This window comes from Cherax quadricarinatus, unplaced genomic scaffold (genome assembly GCF_038502225.1).
Source record: "Cherax quadricarinatus isolate ZL_2023a unplaced genomic scaffold, ASM3850222v1 Contig61, whole genome shotgun sequence".
NCBI classification, from domain to species: Eukaryota; Metazoa; Arthropoda; class Malacostraca; order Decapoda; family Parastacidae; genus Cherax; species Cherax quadricarinatus.
Genome location: NW_027195087.1, coordinates 278,911 through 299,419, shown reverse-complemented (window position 1 = coordinate 299,419; position 20,509 = coordinate 278,911). Strand labels below are relative to the sequence as shown.

General features: G+C 45.3%; 1 protein-coding gene across 1 annotated transcript in view; it reads right to left on the bottom strand.

The window, feature by feature from the left end:
- Nucleotides 1-806: 806 nt before the first annotated feature.
- LOC128701005 (inosine triphosphate pyrophosphatase) overlaps nt 807-20,509 on the bottom strand; it is a 62,897-nt gene continuing 43,194 nt past the window's right edge. Inside the window, exons 5-6 of the mRNA XM_070079968.1 lie at nt 5,229-5,373; nt 807-1,119 (exon numbers count right to left, since the gene is read on the bottom strand). Of these exons, the coding sequence (XP_069936069.1) occupies nt 965-1,119; nt 5,229-5,373 (300 nt within the window). The 3' untranslated portion in view covers nt 807-964. The remainder of the gene's footprint in view (nt 1,120-5,228; nt 5,374-20,509) is intronic.

Here is a 20,509-nt window from a genome sequence, read left to right as displayed (position 1 = left end):
AATGGGAAATTTTGCATCATAGAAAATATTTGATGGGTAACTCATAAATTCTTAGTTTATCCTTTAATCACAGAAAATGGGATATTTCATTAAGGAAAACTGAAAAAAATTGCCAGGGGTAACTATAATAAAAGATAACCAAGTGTTAAGGGTAACTATTAAAATACTAAATTCTCAAAGAATTTAATTACCAGGTAATAAATTACAAGAACGGGATTTATTTTTTATTCAAAATGTTTTATAAATAAATATGAATTGAATAATAGCTCTGGGCCTTTCAGAGGGGTTGTTGAGGTGGTTTGGTCATTTAGAGAGAATGGATCAAAGTAGAATGACATGGAGAGCGTATAAATCTGTAGGGGAAGGAAGGCGGGGTAGGGATCGTCCTCGAAAGGGTTGGAAAGAGGGGGTAAAGGTGGTTTTGTGGGCGAGGGGCTTGGACTTCCAGCAAACGTGCGTGAGCGTGTTAGATAGGAGTGAATGGAGACGAATGATACTTGGGACCTGACGATCTGTTGGAGTGTGAGCAGGGTAATATTTAGTGAAGGGATTCAGGGAAACCGGTTATTTTCATATAGTCGGACTTGAGTCCTGGAAATGGGAAGTACAATGTTACCTGCACTTTCAAGGAGGGGTTCGGGATATTGGCAGTTTGGAGGGATATGTTGTGTATCTTTATACGTATATGCTTCTAAACTTTTGTATTCTGAGCACCTCTGCAAAAACAGTGATAATGTGTGAGTGTGGTGAAAGTGTTGAATGATGATGAAAGTATTTTCTTTTTGGGGATTTTCTTTCTTTTTTGAGTCACCCTGCCTCGGTGGGTCACTCGGTGGGAGACGACCGACTTGTTGAAAAAAAAAAAATATATATATATATATTATATATAATTTTGAATGCTCTTGATGAAGGTTTCACTTCAAAATGGAAGGCCTAGAACTATTAATCAACTTTCAAATAGTCATTATTTGCTAGACTCTTCAACTTTAAGTTTGTCAGAGAGAAGTTGTCGTCCTGCATCACTGGTAAAGTAGTTCCTAAGAGCATCGATGGCACGGCGGCGGTGAGAGATGGCATTCTTGATGTTGGGCTCCAGCTCTGCATATGTCTGGTTGTAACCTGTTGATGAAGATATGTTAAACTATCACAACAATTATAACAAACTGTATAACAATAAAATGTCATCATAACAAACAGTCCCTCCAGTTCAATAAATAAAACAATTACATAGAGATGAAGTATGTCTAATAAATTCAAAGAGTTTTCCTCTCATTTGTATTAATACAGCGCTGTATGACCCTGGTGGGTTTAGCAATTTTTGAGTATAGTATGAAATGTAACTTTAAAACTCTTGAAATTTTGGAAAGTTTCCAAACATAATGGAGACGCAGAGCTCACGGAGAATTAAAACAGTGGAGCGCAGTGACTGTATTAGCAAGTCAGGAGCCGTATAAACAAATTTTTGGTCATAATTTGAAATGTCCATATTAGTGAACTATCTTAGAGTGAAGCACTGTAAAGTGGAGCCCTACTGTATGTACATACAGTGGTCCCTCGTTTTTCGTAATTAATCCATTCCTGGAGCCGTTACTATAAACGAAATTTATGATTTGCGAATCAATTTTCCCCATAAGAAATAATGTAAATACAATTAATCCGTTCCTGACACCCAGAAGTATTAAAACAAAAAAATTTTTTACATGAAATATACATGTAGTACATAAACAATACAATGGGAAATGATGAATGAAACATTAACAGCATAACACTTACCTTTATTGGTGATTCTTCTTAGTGTATGGGAGACTGGAGGAGGAGAGAGAGTGGATTGTTTATAGTTTGGAAGGGGAATCCCCTTCCAGCAACACCTCAGGTACCAATTGCTTTTCTGGGGTTGCTTCTCTTCTCTGTTTCTTAATGCCACTAGGACCACCTTGAGAGTCACTGGAGTCCTGTCTCGCAAAATAACTGTGGAGAGAGCTCTGTTTCTGGCGTCTCTTTAACACTTCCCTAAAATGGCCCAAGACTTTGTCACTGTACATGTTGCCAACCTGGCTTGCAACAACCTTGTTAGGGCGATGTTTCTCCATAAAGCTTTCCTTCTTACCCCACATAGTAAAAATCTCTTTAATTTCTGAAGAAGGCACCTTCTTCCATCTCTCTTCCTCCTCCTCTGCAGCAAGATTCTGAGCTGCGATGTGTTGCTGTTCCTGCTGAAGCTCTTGCAGCTCCTCAGTGGTGAGCTCTTCGTTGTGGTCTTCCACCATTTCTTCCACATCCTCCAAACTCACATCCAACCCCATGGAACTCCCCAGTGCCACAATTGATTTTACAACAGACATAGGCTCATTAGGGTCAGTCCCAAACCCTTCAAAATCCCTCTTGTCGACACAATCTGGCCACAATTTTCTCCAGGCAGAGTTCAAAGTCCTGGTAGTCACTCCCTCCCAAGCCATACCTATAAGGGTTATGCAGTGGAGGATGCTGAAGTGTTCTCTCCAAAATTCCCTTAGGGTCAAGTGAGTGTCTGTGGTCACAGTCAAGCACCTGTGAAACATTGCTTTTGTGTAGAGTTTTTTAAAGCTTGCAATAACCTGCTGGTCCATGGGTTGGAGGAGAGGAGTGGTATTCAGGGGCAAGAACTTTACTGTGATGAACCCAAACTCCTCGTAAATTAGGTCATCCAAGTTTGGAGGATGAGCAGGTGCATTGTCCATTACTAGCAGGCACTTGAGATCCAATTTCTTTTCCAGGAGATACTCCTTCACACTAGGGCCAAACACTTCATTGAACCACTCGACGAAAATTTCCCTCGTGACCCATGCCTTACTATTAGATTTCCAAAACACACACAATTTACTCTTCATAACATTGTTTTTCCTGAACACTCTGGGATTTTCAGAATGGTACACTAGTAACGGCTTCACTTTGAAATCCCCACTAGCATTAGCACAGAACATTAGCGTCAGCCTGTCTTTCATAGGCTTGTGTCCTGGCATTGCCTTTTCCTCTTGTGTAATGAAGGTCCTCTTTGGCATTTTCTTCCAAAAGAGGCCTGTTTCGTCACAGCTGAACACTTGTTCAGGTTTCAGTCCTTCAGCCTCTATGTACTCCTGGAATTCATGCACATATTTTTCAGCCGTCTTGTGGTCCGAACTGGCAGCCTCACCATGCCTTACCACACTGTATGCCAGTACGGTTCTTAAATCTCTCAAACCAGCCTTTTCTGGCCTTAAATTCACTAACATCACCACTATTTGCAGGCAATTTCTTTACCAAATCTTCATGCAACTGCCATAAGAGTATCTCCTGCTAATTGTTTCTCATTTATCCACACCAATAATAACTTCTCAACCTCTTCCAGTACTGGTGATCTCATTTTTGTCAGCATAGTTACCCCCTTTGCAACAACAGCATCCTTTATTTCCTTTTTCTTGGCCACTATGGAACATAAGGTTGTGTAGGGTTTCTTATACATCCTGGCCAGTTTGGCCACACTTGTACCACTTTCATATTGTTCAATGATGGTTTTCTTAAATTCAATCGTATTTCTCACCTTCTTTACCACAGGCTTGGCACTAGGAGCTTTCTTTGGAGCCATGGTAGCTTATTTAGTACTTGCAAGCACTAAAATAAATGGAATATTATGAAATATTTCGCTGGAGCACGTGAGGGGACCTTTGCTTACTGGTAAACAATGCCAGACTGGCTGCCGCCACGGCTCACGCCGTGGGTATGCGTCCCAGACAAATTATGACTCGCGAGTCAACTTATGAAAAGCGAGTCCATGTTTATACGAAAATAACCCTATGATTGGTGAAATTTACGATTGCCGGGAACTACGAAAAGCGAGGGACCACTGTATATAAAAATTATTTTTCATTTATATACATCCTTGAAAAACTGTCACCATCACTACTTTTGCACTCTGGGGTCATTATTGACCCTGCGAGGGTCTGTGCCATAGTTCTACATGATGAGCTCAACTCAGATAAGCTGTCAGTGGTAAATTGGGCCTAGATATGAAAGAATTCATCTATGTGGTAAGTGTGCACCATATAAAACAAATCCTGCAGCACAGTGCATGAGAAAAAAACTGCGACTGTGTACAGTGGACCCCCGGTTAACGAACTTTTTTCACTCCAGAAGTATGTTCAGGTGCCAGTAGTGACCGAATTTTTTCCCATAAGGAATATTGTGAAGTAGATTAGTCCATTTCAGACCCCCAAACATACACGTACAAACGCACTTACATAAATACACTTACATAATTGGTCGCATTTGGAGGTGATCGTTAAGCGGGGGTCCACTGTATTTGGTTTAAAACAACACCTTTGTGGTGTATTTTCATATGGTTTTTATGGTTGTATTCTATGTTTCTTGGTCTCAATTGATAGAATGGAAGATATATTACAGAAACAGACAAGATTCTGATGATATTAGGGCTCAAAATAGTAGAAATGTTCAATTTTTGCTGACGTCACACATCCAATACACATCAACTAGTGGGTCTAATATATGTTCACAAAGGCACTGACATTACTTATACAATTATTACAATATTGCATAATAGTAAATCTTCTATTTTTTGTGTGAATAAAAATTGTGTGAATAGAAAAATTAAAATGGAATTCATGTGTAAAGTCTGGAAATGTAACTAATAAACAGAGGAAACGTTATTTTAGTGCCAAGAATACCTGCATTGTTTATTCTGGACAATATTTTGAAATTGGCACATATTGAAATTTGTGTGAAATTGACCAAATTACCAATTTCTGATCACTTTATTGGGTAGTTGAAATAGTTGACTGGGAAGTTTCTTGTGTTCAGTCGATAAAATGGAAGACATAATAGCAAAAGAACTAAGAATTTGATCTAATAGAACAACACAATTGGGTGAAAATAGGACTCAAATTGGGCAAAATCACCGACGTGTAAATATAGCTTAACACGGCAAAATTCGTGAACGTAATTTCATCAATTTTTTTTCAAATTTCGCACTTTTTCTTTTATTACCTTCAGAAAAAAATCTCTACCATTTCATAAGATTTTTTTTTTTTTAATTCTTGGAGCTTGTGGACAAGTTTCTGGTCAGCGGTCTGGACCCTCAAGGAGTTACACTAGACCACCATCATTACTTTTGTATTCTGGGGTCATTATCATCATGATTAATCCCCAGATATGGGGGTACCACCCTGATGTTTCAGGTGATAAACAAGGCCACTTACCCTGGGGTTGGAAACAAGGGTCCCAGCCGAACTTATTGTCACCCCGGGGTGGGACGATGGTGCCCAGGGTGCGACCATGGAAGAGGAGGACCTCGTCCTTAGGGTCACCAGAGGTGAAGACAAAGGTACACACAGCCTCTGCTGACTGAAAAAAATACTATTGTTGTTTTAAACCTGTATATGACATGTTCATTACATGTATATGACATGTTCATTACATGTATATGACATGTTCATTACATGTATATGACATGTTCATTACATGTATATGACATGTTCATTACATGTATATGACATGTTCATTACATGTATATGACATGCTCATTACATGTATATGACATGTTCATTACATGTATATGACATGTTCATTACATGTATATGACATGCTCATTACATGTATATGACATGTTCATTACATGTATATGACATGTTCATTACATGTATATGACATGTTTATTGTGTTTATTACATGTATAAGACATGTTTATTGTCAGGTTTGTGTGAGGGAACGGCAACATCCTCTCAAGAGTACAAAATATTTAACAACTTTCCATCTTACACTAATATGATGAGAAGGATTATTATTATCACTACTACTAATATTATTACTATCAATCCTGGTATTAATCTGCTGTTAAAGAGCATAAACACTCCTGATAATAATTGTCATTATTACACCGCTAGTCAGGCTAAGACTGTACTCAGTGCCAGGCTAAGATTGTACTCAGTACCAGACTAAGACTGTACTCAGTACCAGGCTAAGACTGTACTCAGTGCCAGGCTAAGACTGTACTCAGTACCAGGCTAAGACTGTACTCAGTACCAGGCTAAGATTGTACTCAGTACCAGGCTAAGACTGTACTCAGTACCAGGCTAAGATTGTACTCAGTACCAGGCTAAGACTGTACTCAGTACCAGGCTAAGATTGTACTCAGTGCCAGGCTAAGACTGTACTCAGTACCAGACTAAGACTGTACTCAGTGCCAGGCTAAGACTGTACTCAGTACCAGGCTAAGACTGTACTCAGTGCCAGGCTAAGACTGTACTCAGTACCAGGCTAAGACTGTACTCAGTACCAGGCTAAGACTGTACTCAGTACCAGGCTAAGACTGTACTCAGTACCAGGCTAAGACTGTACTCAGTACCAGGCTAAGACTGTACTCAGTGCCAGGCTAAGACTGTACTCAGTACCAGACTAAGACTGTACTCAGTATCAGACTAAGACTGTACTCAGTACCAGACTAAGACTGTACTCAGTACCAGACTAAGACTGTACTCAGTACCAGGCTAAGACTGTACTCAGTACCAGGCTAAGACTGTACTCAGTGCCAGGCTAAGACTGTACTCAGTACCAGACTAAGACTGTACTCAGTACCAGGCTAAGACTGTACTCAGTACCAGACTAAGACTGTACTCAGTACCAGGCTAAGACTGTACTCAGTACCAGACTAAGACTGTACTCAGTACCAGGCTAAGACTGTACTCAGTACCAGACTAAGACTGTACTCAGTACCAGGCTAAGACTGTACTCAGTACCAGACTAAGACTGTACTCAGTACCAGGCTAAGACTGTACTCAGTACCAGGCTAAGACTGTACTCAGTACCAGACTAAGACTGTACTCAGTGCCAGGCTAAGACTGTACTCAGTGCCAGGCTAAGACTGTACTCAGTACCAGGCTAAGACTGTACTCAGTGCCAGGCTAAGACTGTACTCAGTACCAGACTAAGACTGTACTCAGTGCCAGGCTAAGACTGTACTCAGTACCAGGCTAAGACTGTACTCAGTACTCAGTACCAGGCTAAGACACTCAGTACCAGCTAAGACTGTACTCAGTACCAGGCTAAGACTGTACTCAGTGCCAGGCTAAGACTGTACTCAGTACCAGGCTAAGACTGTACTCAGTACCAGGCTAAGACTGTACTCAGTACCAGAAGATTAAGACTAAGACTGTACTCAGTACCAGACTAAGACTGTACTCAGTGCCAGGCTAAGACTGTACTCAGTGCCAGGCTAAGACTGTACTCAGTGCCAGGCTAAGACTGTACTCAGTACCAGGCTAAGACTGTACTCAGTACCAGGCTAAGACTGTACTCAGTGCCAGGCTAAGACTGTACTCAGTACCAGGCTAAGACTGTACTCAGTGCCAGGCTAAGACTGTACTCAGTGCCAGGCTAAGACTGTACTCAGTACCAGGCTAAGATTGTACTCAGTGCCAGGCTAAGACTGTACTCAGTACCAGGCTAAGATTGTACTCAGTGCCAGGCTAAGACTGTACTCAGTGCCAGGCTAAGACTGTACTCAGTACCAGGCTAAGACTGTACTCAGTACCAGGCTAAGACTGTACTCAGTGCCAGGCTAAGACTGTACTCAATGCCAGGCTAAGACTGTACTCAGTACCAGGCTAAGACTGTACTCAGTACCAGGCTAAGACTGTACTCAGTACCAGGCTAAGACTGTACTCAATGCCAGGCTAAGACTGTACTCAGTACCAGGCTAAGACTGTACTCAGTGCCAGGCTAAGACTGTACTCAGTGCCAGGCTAAGACTGTACTCAGTGCCAGGCTAAGACTGTACTCAGTGCCAGACTAAGACTGTACTCAGTACCAGGCTAAGACTGTACTCAGTACCAGGCTAAGACTGTACTCAGTACCAGGCTAAGACTGTACTCAATGCCAGGCTAAGACTGTACTCAGTACCAGGCTAAGACTGTACTCAGTGCCAGGCTAAGACTGTACTCAGTGCCAGGCTAAGACTGTACTCAGTGCCAGACTAAGACTGTACTCAGTACCAGGCTAAGACTGTACTCAGTACCAGGCTAAGACTGTACTCAGTGCCAGGCTAAGACTGTACTCAGTGCCAGACTAAGACTGTACTCAGTACCAGGCTAAGACTGTACTCAATGCCAGGCTAAGACTGTACTCAGTACCAGGCTAAGACTGTACTCAGTACCAGGCTAAGACTGTACTCAGTACCAGGCTAAGACTGTACTCAATGCCAGGCTAAGACTGTACTCAGTACCAGGCTAAGACTGTACTCAGTGCCAGGCTAAGACTGTACTCAGTGCCAGGCTAAGACTGTACTCAGTGCCAGACTAAGACTGTACTCAGTACCAGGCTAAGACTGTACTCAGTGCCAGGCTAAGACTGTACTCAGTACCAGACTAAGACTGTACTCAGTACCAGGCTAAGACTGTACTCAGTACCAGGCTAAGACTGTACTCAGTACCAGACTAAGACTGTACTCAATGCCAGGCTAAGACTGTACTCAGTACCAGACTAAGACTGTACTCAGTACCAGACTAAGACTGTACTCAGTACCAGGCTAAGACTGTACTCAGTACCAGGCTAAGACTGTACTCAGTACCAGACTAAGACTGTACTCAGTACTAGGCTAAGACTGTACTCAGTACCAGACTAAGACTGTACTCAGTACCAGACTAAGACTGTACTCAGTACCAGACTAAGACTGTACTCAGTACCAGACTAAGACTGTACTCAGTACCAGGCTAAGACTGTACTCAGTACCAGACTAAGACTGTACTCAATGCCAGGCTAAGACTGTACTCAGTACCAGACTAAGACTGTACTCAGTACCAGACTAAGACTGTACTCAATGCCAGGCTAAGACTGTACTCAGTACCAGACTAAGACTGTACTCAGTACCAGACTAAGACTGTACTCAGTGCCAGGCTAAGACTGTACTCAGTGCCAGGCTAAGACTGTACTCAGTGCCAGACTAAGACTGTACTCAGTACCAGGCTAAGACTGTACTCAGTGCCAGGCTAAGACTGTACTCAGTACCAGGCTAAGACTAAGACTGTACTCAGTGCCAGACTAAGACTGTACTCAGTACCAGGCTAAGACTGTACTCAGCCAGGCTAAGACTGTACTCAGTACCAGGCTAAGACTGTACTCAGTACCAGGCTAAGACTGTACTCAGTACCAGGCTAAGACTGTACTCAGTAAGACTGTACAGTACCAGGCTAAGACTGTACTCAGTGCCAGGCTAAGACTGTACTCAGTGCCAGGCTAAGACTGTACTCAGTGCCAGACTAAGACTGTACTCAGTGCCAGGCTAAGACTGTACTCAGTACCAGACTAAGACTGTACTCAGTACCAGACTAAGACTGTACTCAGTACCAGGCTAAGACTGTACTCAGTACCAGACTAAGACTGTACTCAATGCCAGAAGACTGTAAGACTGTACTCAGTACCAGACTAAGACTGTACTCAGTACCAGGCTAAGACTGTACTCAGTACCAGGCTAAGACTGTACTCAGTACCAGACTAAGACTGTACTCAGTACCAGGCTAAGACTGTACTCAGTACCAGACTAAGACTGTACTCAGTACCAGACTAAGACTGTACTCAGTACCAGACTAAGACTGTACTCAGTACCAGGCTAAGACTGTACTCAGTACCAGACTAAGACTGTACTCAATGCCAGGCTAAGACTGTACTCAGTACCAGACTAAGACTGTACTCAGTACCAGACTAAGACTGTACTCAATGCCAGGCTAAGACTGTACTCAGTACCAGACTAAGACTGTACTCAGTACCAGACTAAGACTGTACTCAGTACCAGACTAAGACTGTACTCAGTACCAGGCTAAGACTGTACTCAGTACCAGACTAAGACTGTACTCAGTACCAGGCTAAGACTGTACTCAGTACCAGACTAAGACTGTACTCAGTACCAGGCTAAGACTGTACTCAGTACCAGACTAAGACTGTACTCAGTACCAGACTAAGACTGTACTCAGTACCAGGCTAAGACTGTACTCAGTACCAGACTAAGACTGTACTCAATGCCAGGCTAAGACTGTACTCAGTACCAGACTAAGACTGTACTCAGTACCAGACTAAGACTGTACTCAGTACCAGGCTAAGACTGTACTCAGTACCAGACTAAGACTGTACTCAGTACCAGACTAAGACTGTACTCAGTACCAGACTAAGACTGTACTCAGTACCAGGCTAAGACTGTACTCAGTACCAGGCTAAGACTGTACTCAGTACCAGACTAAGACTGTACTCAATGCCAGGCTAAGACTGTACTCAGTACCAGACTAAGACTGTACTCAGTACCAGACTAAGACTGTACTCAGTACCAGGCTAAGACTGTACTCAGTACCAGGCTAAGACTGTACTCAGTACCAGACTAAGACTGTACTCAGTACCAGACTAAGACTGTACTCAGTACCAGGCTAAGACTGTACTCAGTACCAGGCTAAGACTGTACTCAGTACCAGGCTAAGACTGTACTCAGTACCAGGCTAAGACTGTACTCAGTACCAGGCTAAGACTGTACTCAGTACCAGGCTAAGACTGTACTCAGTACCAGGCTAAGACTGTACTCAGTACCAGGCTAAGACTGTACTCAGTACCAGGCTAAGACTGTACTCAGTACCAGGCTAAGACTGTACTCAGTACCAGGCTAAGACTGTACTCAGTACCAGGCTAAGACTGTACTCAGTACCAGGCTAAGACTGTACTCAGTACCAGGCTAAGACTGTACTCAGTACCAGACTAAGACTGTACTCAGTACCAGGCTAAGACTGTACTCAGTACCAGGCTAAGACTGTACTCAGTACCAGGCTAAGACTGTACTCAGTACCAGGCTAAGACTGTACTCAGTACCAGGCTAAGACTGTACTCAGTACCAGGCTAAGACTGTACTCAGTACCAGGCTAAGACTGTACTCAGTACCAGGCTAAGACTGTACTCAGTACCAGGCTAAGACTGTACTCAGTACCAGACTAAGACTGTACTCAGTACCAGGCTAAGACTGTACTCAGTACCAGGCTAAGACTGTACTCAGTACCAGGCTAAGACTGTACTCAGTACCAGACTAAGACTGTACTCAGTACCAGACTAAGACTGTACTCAGTACCAGGCTAAGACTGTACTCAGTACCAGGCTAAGACTGTACTCAGAGCCACCAAGAATATAACAGTATTCAATTATAATGTCAAATAACTCTGAGGTCCTCTTCAGCAGATCACAAAGTAAACACTATGATGACCTCCTTGTGCTGCTTAATTCTCTAAATATTAATATCTCTCTCATCAGTGACACCTGACTCAAACCCGACACATCTGTGTCATACCTGGTTACACAGGTATCTGCAGGCCTGGTCAATTAGCAAGTTGCACTGCTATCTACTCAGAGTGTATACATGGTTCTTGAATCATGGATGAAAATGGTGAGTATATATTTGTAAAATTTTGATTTAGAAGACATGAAGACTGTGTAAGAGTTGGAGGAGACTAGACGTCACCTCACACGGTACTGATGACTCTGATCAAGGGTTCTATCCCTACCCCTGGTACACTTTGTTTACTTACTGACTCACACTGATAACTGACTCACACTGATAACTGACTCACACTGATAACTGACTCACACTGATAACTGACTCACACTGATAACTGACTCACACTGATAACTGACTTACACTGATAACTGACTCACACTGATAACTGTCTCACACTGATAACTGTCTCACACTGATAACTGACTCACACTGATAACTGTCTCACACTGATAACTGTCTCACACTGATAACTGACTCACACTGATAACTGTCTCACACTGATAACTGTCTCACACTGATAACTGACTCACACTGATAACTGTCTCACACTGATAACTGTCTCACACTGATAACTGTCTCACACTGATAACTGTCTCACACTGATAACTGTCTCACACTGATAACTGACTCACACTGATAACTGTCTCACACTGATAACTGTCTCACACTGATAACTGACTCACACTGATAACTGACTCACACTGATAACTGTCTCACACTGATAACTGACTCACACTGATAACTGACTCACACTGATAACTGACTCACACTGATAACTGACTTACACTGATAACTGACTCACACTGATAACTGACTCACACTGATAACTGACTCACACTGATAACTGACTCACACTGATAACTGACTCACACTGATAACTGACTTACACTGATAACTGACTCACACTGATAACTGACTCACACTGATAACTGACTCACACTGATAACTTGTCATGTGGGGGTTCGTATGCTGGAATTGGGTAAAATCACAAACTTTGAACGAATGATAACATTATTATGGGTACTAGGGAGGAACCGCCAAGCCTGACCTGCCGTCTATTTAACGTCTCTACTTGAACTGAGCTGCCGAGTGCCTGGAGGGCGAGCGGCGTTCAAATTATACTAGGTCTGAATTGGTATTTACAAATGATACTTGAGGATTTCTCAATACTTGTCGTGTAAGTAGGGAATAATGACATTCAGGCTGATCGTCTGACTGAGTATTAGAGGTAGAGAGTACAGAGTCAGGAGGACTGTCAGAGTCTGTCACATTAGTCTGGGTTGGAACATCATTATCATCACATACTAACTTCATATGATCTAAATGCAATTCTTTATACTGACCAGTACTAATTTCTCTAACAGTTATCTGGTTCCATCAGTAATCGAGCACTAATTTCAGCTAGCATAATTTCAAATTTCATCATTATACTGACTCAGAAATCATGCAGATGGTTATAAATCCACAGCAGCAAGCCAGGGAGGAGAAAGCAGTGATGACAATGAGGAAGATAAAGCAGAAAGAGACTCTATTGATAGGTTAATTAAGTGTATTCTAACCTAACCACTCTGTAATCTGGCAAACTCACTAATACAGCACACTGCAGGTCTCAATGATGCCAGATTAGTGATGGCCGACCTGTACTTATTTCCATTTATATGTTCAACTACGTACTCAATAAGGACCAACAAACTTTTGATCAAGCTTAGGCATTGCAGACGTTTTGTTTAAAGTTAGTCAGCATAACTCTTGAACCTACTGTAATTTTGGTCAGCTTTGCTCGAGTGTTTGTGACTCTTGTAAATTCTGTTGTTGATTTCTGAAGTGTTTCACGGATTCTTCTAAAGACACTTTGAGCTGAGCTGGTACGAGTTGCTATGAAATCATCAGGGTTGTAATTGGGTTTCGGAGTGGAATATAACAACTCATAAGGTAAATGCTTGTCTACACCATACAATGCAGCATGTGGAGTGTCACCTATAGAAACATTGTAAGCAGAATTTATAGCACACTGCACATCAGGTATAACTTCATCCCAAGTTTCACTGTTGGGGTTGATAGTGGCTCTCAAGACATCAAGTACTTTCTTATTGGTTCGTTCCGCTAACCCATTGCTGGCAGGATGATGAGGAACAATGGTAGATTTAGAGATCTTGTACAAAGTACACAAATTTTCAAGAATCTCATTACAGAATTCACCTCCATTATCTGTTACTAAGGACTTAGGGGTGGTATGCCTGCAGATAATGCGTTCTTTAAACGCTTTAGCTACTGTCTCTGCAGTCTTATCTGCAATAGGAACTAACTCACAATATCTGGTGAAATGATCTACCATAACACACATGTTTGTTGCCTTGGAGGGAACATTGGAAATTAGTCAACAGATCTAGCACAACTCTTTCCCATGGTTCGAGGAGTTGATCCGGGTTTTGCAATTAACCAGTCAGTTAAGTCAGTCTAGGGGAGAGTGCCAATTATCATCCAGCCTGTTCCTTCATGCTGTGTGCATTGTTACAGGTATTCCAGTCAGCCATTATCAAGGGTTAAGCCAGCAAGACAACCCAGCTGAGGGAGAGAAGTAAGTAACGCAAGTACCTCTTTGAAGTATTGTCTCTGATATCACCTTGTGCTGCCTATTCAATGCTGGACAGACTGGTATTCACCGTCCCTGTGCCATACTGTGGCTTAGTAAACCCAGAAAGATTTTCAAGTGTGGTAGAGTGCCAGTCCTTCCTCTTTCAGTGTATCTTAAACATTTTTTATTAATTCTGCAGAATTAGTTACATCTCCTTTAATTTCTATTTTAGCATTTGTGTCATTTTTTTTATTCATTATTCTTCTCTTATTTGTTTTTGTGCAACTTCTTTGCCATTATGTCTCGCAAACCTTCGAGTGATACTTTAGTGAATGTCAACACTCAGACCTGCCAGGCTACTGCTGCCCCCATGAACATCCCTAACAGTTCCTTATCAACTGACAGACCGACCCAGACACTGAGACACTATAGTTTTACTCATGATTCTCTTGATGCGTTACCTTTATTCACTGGCCATGTACATAGTCTTGAAGCATGGTTTACTGCCATTCGTTCTCGTGTTAACACCCTGGTGGACGGTCCTCCTTCAGAGGAAAGTCTTATCAGACTTGCAAAAGAAGCTCTTCATTGGTCGCCTGCTGCTGTTCACGTTGTCGATCTCCTCTAAATGTGAGACTTCAGGAATCTTACTAAGTGGTCACAACATGAGGAGCTGATTCATTCTTTCCTTGTACCAGTACTCATTAGTATCAGTTACCAGTAGTATCAGTTACCAGTAATATCAATGGCTCGTACCAATCGTTACTGATTCACCACCTCCCTGCGTGAATCACTGACAGTTATATCACTGACCATTATTGCTGACCTAGTATAATTTGAACGCCGCTCGCCCTCCAGGCACTCGGCAGCTCAGTTCAAGTAGAGACGTTAAGTAGACAGCAGGTCAGGCTTGGCGGTTCCTCCCTAGTACCCATAATAATAAGTTACCATCCTTTCGAAGTTTGTGATTTTACCCAAATCCAGCATACGAACCCCCACATGACAAAAAGACTCTCACTGAAAACTGATTCACACTGATAACTGACTCACAGGTGAATAACCATTACCTGAGACTTGCTGCTCACCTCAACATAAACCTTATCCATGCAGCTGACCCTCCAGTACCTGACTCTCCAGTAGCTGACTCTCCAGTATCTGACCCTCCAGTAACTGACCCTCCAGTACCTGACTCTCCAGTACATGACGCTCCAGTACCTGACTCTCCAGTAGCTGACTCTCCAGTACCTGACTCTCCAGTAGCTGACTCTCCAGTAGCTGACTCTCCAGTATCTGACCCTCCAGTAACTGACCCTCCAGTACCTGACTCTCCAGTACATGACCCTCCAGTACCTGACTCTCCAGTACATGACCCTCCAGTACCTGACTCTCCAGTAGCTGACTCTCCAGTACCTGACTCTCCAGTAGCTGACTCTCCAGTATCTGACCCTCCAGTAACTGACCCTCCAGTACCTGACTCTCCAGTACATGACCCTCCAGTACCTGACTCTCCAGTAGCTGACTCTCCAGTAGCTGACTCTCCAGTATCTGACCCTCCAGTAACTGACCCTCCAGTACCTGACTCTCCAGTACATGACCCTCCAGTACCTGACTCTCCAGTACATGACCCTCCAGTACATGACTCTCCAGTACCTGACTCTCCAGTAGCTGACTCTCCAGTAGCTGACTCTCCAGTAGCTGACTCTCCAGTACCTGACCCTCCAGTACCTGACTCTCCAGTACCTGACTCTCCAGTACATGACCCTACAGTACCTGGCTCTCCAGTACCTGACCCTCCAGTACCTGACTCTCCAGTATCTGATCCTCCAGTACCTGACTCTCCAGTACCTGACTCTCCAGTACATGACCCTCCAGTACCTGACTCTCCAGTAGCTGACTCTCCAGTATCTGACCCTCCAGTACCTGGCTCTCCAGTACCTGACTCTCCAGTACCTGGCTCTCCAGTACCTGACTCTCCAGTACCTGACCCTCCAGTACCTGACTCTCCAGTACCTGACCCTCCAGTACCTGACCCTCCAGTAGCTGACTCTCCAGTAGCTGACTCTCCAGTAGCTGACTCTCTAGTACCTGACTCTCCAGTACCTGACTCTCCAGTATATGACTCTCCAGTATCTGACTCTCCAGTACATGACCCTCCAGTACCTGACTCTCCAGTACCTGACTCTCCAGTACCTGACCCTCCAGTACCTGACTCTCCAGTACCTGACTCTCCAGTACCTGACCCTCCAGTACCTGACTCTCCAGTACCTGACTCTCCAGTACCTGACTCTCCAGTAGCTGACCCTCAAGTGCCTGACCCTCCAGTATCTAACTCTCCAGTAATTGACCCTCCAGTACCTGACTCTCCAGTACCTGACCGTCCAGTACCTGACTCTCCAGTAATTGACCCTCCAGTACCTGACTCCACTATCTGATGCTCCAGTACCTGACTCTCCAGTAACTGACTCTCCAGTATCTGACCCTCCAGTAACTGACTCTCCATAACCTCACTCTCCAGTACCTGACCCTCCAATACCTGACTCTCCAGTACCTAACCCTCCAGTACCTGACCCTCCAGTACCTAACCCTCCAGTACCTGACCCTCCAGTACCTGACTCTCCAGTACTTGACCCTCCAGTACCTGACTCCAGTACCTGACCCACCATTTCCTGACTCTCCAGTATCTGACATTCCAGTAGCTGACTCTCCAGTAGCTGACTCTCCAGTAGCTGACTCTCCAGTACCTGACTCTCCAGTACCTGACTCTCCAGTACTTGACCCTACAGTACCTGACCCTCCAGTACTTGGCTCTCCAGAACCTGACCCTCCAGTACCTGACTCTCCAGTACTTGACCTCAGTACTTGACTTTCCAGTACCTGACTCTCCAGCACCTGACTCTCCAGTACCTGACTCTCCAGTAGCTGACTCTCCAGTACCTGACTCTCCAGTTCCTGACCCTCCAGTACCTGACCCTCCAGTACCTGACTCTCCAGTGCCTGACTCTCCAGTACCTGACCCTCCAGTACCTGACTCCAGTACCTGACCCACCATTTCCTGACTCTCCAGTATCTGACATTCCAGTAGCTGACTCTCCAGTAGCTGACTCTCCAGTATACCTGACACTCCAGTATACCTGACACTCCAGTATACCTGACACTCCAGTATACCTGACACTCCAGTATACCTGACACTCCAGTATACCTGACACTCCAGTATACCTGACACTCCAGTATACCTGACACTCCAGTATACCTGACACTCCAGTACCTGACTCTCCAGTACCTGACCCTCCAGTACCTGACTCAACAGTACCTGACCCTCCAGTACCTGACTCCAGCTCCTGACTCCAGTACCTGACCCTCCAGTACCTGACCCTCCAGTACCTGACTCTCCAGTATCTGACACTCCAGTAGCTGATTCTCCAGTACCTGACCCTAGAGTACCTGACTTTCCAGTACCTGACCATCCAGTGCCTGATTCTCCAGTACCTGACCCTCCAGTACCTGACTCTCCAGTACCTGACCCTCCAGCAGCTGACCCTCCAGCAGCTGACCCTCCAGTACCTGACTCTCCAGTACCTGACTCTCCAGTACCTGACTCTCCAATAGCTGACTCTCCAGTACCTGACCCTCCAGTACCTGACTCTCCAGTACCTGACCCTCCAGTAGCTGACTCTCCAGTACCTGACTCCAGTACCTGACCCTCCACTACCTGACTCAACAGTACCTGACCCTCCAGTACCTGACCCTCCAGAACCTGACTCTCCAGTACCTGACTCTCCAGTACCTGACTCTCCAGTTCCTGACTCCAGTACCTGACCCTCCAGTACATGACTCTCCAGTTCCTGACTCTAGTACCTGACCCTACAGTATCTGACTCTCCAGTAGCTGACTCTCCAGTACCTGACTCTCTAGTACCTGACTCTCCAGCATGTGACCCTCCAGTATCTGACTCTCCAGTACATGACCCTCCAGTAGCTGACTCCAGTACCTGACCCTCCAGTACCTGACTCCAGTACCTGACTCTCCAGTACCTGACCCTCCAGTGCCTGACTCTCCAGTACCTGACCCTCCAGTACCTGACTCTCCAGTACCTGACCCTCCAGTACCTGACCCTCCAGTACGTGGCTCTCCAGAACCTGACCCTCCAGCACCTGACTCTCCAGTACCTGACCGTCCACTAACTGACTCTCCAGCACCTGACCCTCCAGCACCTGACTCTCCAGTACGTGACCCTCCAGTAGCTGACTCTCCAGTACCTGACTGGAGTACCTGACTCTCCAGTACTTGACCCTCCAGTACCTGACCCTCCAGTAGCTGACCCTCCAGTACCTGACTGGAGTACCTGACTCTCCAGTACCTGACCCTCCTGTATCTGTCTCTCCAGTACCTGACCCTCCAGTAGCTGACTCTCCAGTACCTGACTCCAGTACCTGACCCTCCACTACCTGACCCTCCAGTACCTGACCCTCCAGTACCTGACTCTCCAGTACCTGACTCTTCAGTAGCTGACTCTCCAGTAGCTGACTCTCCAGTACCTGATTCTCCAGTATCTGATCCTCCAGTACCTGACTCTCCACTACCTGACTCTCCAATACCTAACCCTCCAGTACCTGACCCTCCATTAACTGACTCTCCAGTATCTCTCTCCAGTACCTGACTCTCCAGTACCTGACTCCAGTACCTGACTCTCCAGTACATGACTCCAGTACCTGACTCTCCAGTACCTGACCCTCCAGTACCTGACTCTCCAGTACCTGACCCTCCAGTACCTGACCCTCCAGTACCTGACTCTCCAGTACCTGACTCTCCAGTACCTGACTCTCCAGTACCTGACTCTCCAGTACCTGACTCTCCAGTACCTGACTCTCCAGTACCTGACTCTCCAGTACCTGACTCTCCAGTACCTGACCCTCCAGTACCTGACTCCAGTACCTGACTCTCCAGTACCTGACCCTCCAGTACCTGACTCTCCATCAATTGACCCTCCAGTACCTCACTCTGCAGTACCTGACCCTCCAGTACCTGACTCCAGCTCCTGACTCTCCAGTACCTGACCCTCCAGTACCTGACTCTCCAGTATCTGATTCTCCAGTACCTGACCCTAGAGTACCTGACTTTCCAGTACCTGACCCTCCAGAAGCTGACTCTCCAGTACCTGACCCTCCAGCAGCTGACTCTCCAGTAGCTGACCCTCCAGTACCTGACCCTCTAGTAGCTGACCCTCCAGTACCTGACTCTCCAGTACCTGAAACTCCACTAGCTGACCCTTCAGTAGCTGACTCTCCAGTACCTGACCCTCCAGTACCTGATTCTCCAGTACCTGACCCTCCAGTAGCTGACTCTCCAGTACCTGACCCTCCACTACATGACTCTCCAGTACCTGACCCTCCACTACCTGACTATCCAGTACCTGACTCCTGTACCTGACTCTCCAGTAGCTGACTCTCCAGTATCTGACCCTCCAGTACGTGACCCTCCAGTACCTGACTCTCCAGTACCTGACCATCCAGTGCCTGATTCTACATTACTTGACTATCCAGTACCTGACCCTCCAGTACCTGACTCCAGTACCTGACCCTCCAGTACCTGATTCTCCAGTACCTAACCCTCCAGTACCTGACTCTCCAGTACCTGACTCTCCAGTACCTGACCCTCCAGTACCTGACCCTCCAGTACCTGACTCTCCAGTACCTGACTCTCCAGTACCTGACCCTCCAGTACCTGACCCTCCAGTACCTGACCCTCCAGTACCTGACTCTCCAGTACCTGACCCTCCAGTACCTGACCCTCCAGTACCTGACTCTCCAGTACCTGACTCTCCAGTACCTGACCCTCCAGTACCTGACTCTCCAGTACCTGACCCTCCAGTACCTGACCCTCCAGTACCTGACTCTCCAGTACCTGATTCCAGTACCTAACCCTCCACTACCTGACTCTCCAGTACCTGACACCAGTACCTGACTCTCCAGTAGCTGACTCTCCAGTACCTGACCCTCCAGTAGCTGACTCTCCAGTTCCTGACTCTCCAGTACCTGACGCTCCAGTACCTGACTCCAGTACCTGATTCTCCAGTACCTGACCCTCCACTACCTGACTCCAGTACCTGACTCCAATACCTGACCCTCCACTACCTGACTCTCCAGTACCTGACCCTCCAGTAGCTGACTCTCCAGTACCTGGGTCCTCTACACCTGTTAACTACCTTACCTGGGTCCTCTTCACCTGATAACAACCTTACCTGGGTCCTCTACACCGGATAACTGCCTTACCTGGGTCCTCTACACCTGATAACTGCCTTACCTGGGTCCTCTACACCTGATAACTACCTTAAGTGGGTCCTCTACACCTGATAACTGCCTTACCTGGGTCCTCTACACCTGATAATTGCCTTACCTGGGTCCTCTACACCTGATAACTACCTTACCTGGGTCCTCTTCACCTGATAACTACCTTACCTGGGTCCTCTTCACCTGATAACTACCTTACCTGGGTCCTCTTCACCTGATAACTACCTTACCTGGGTCCTCTACACCTGATAACTGCCTTACCTGGGTCCTCTACACCTGATAACTACCTTACCTGGGTCCTCTACACCTGATAACTACCTT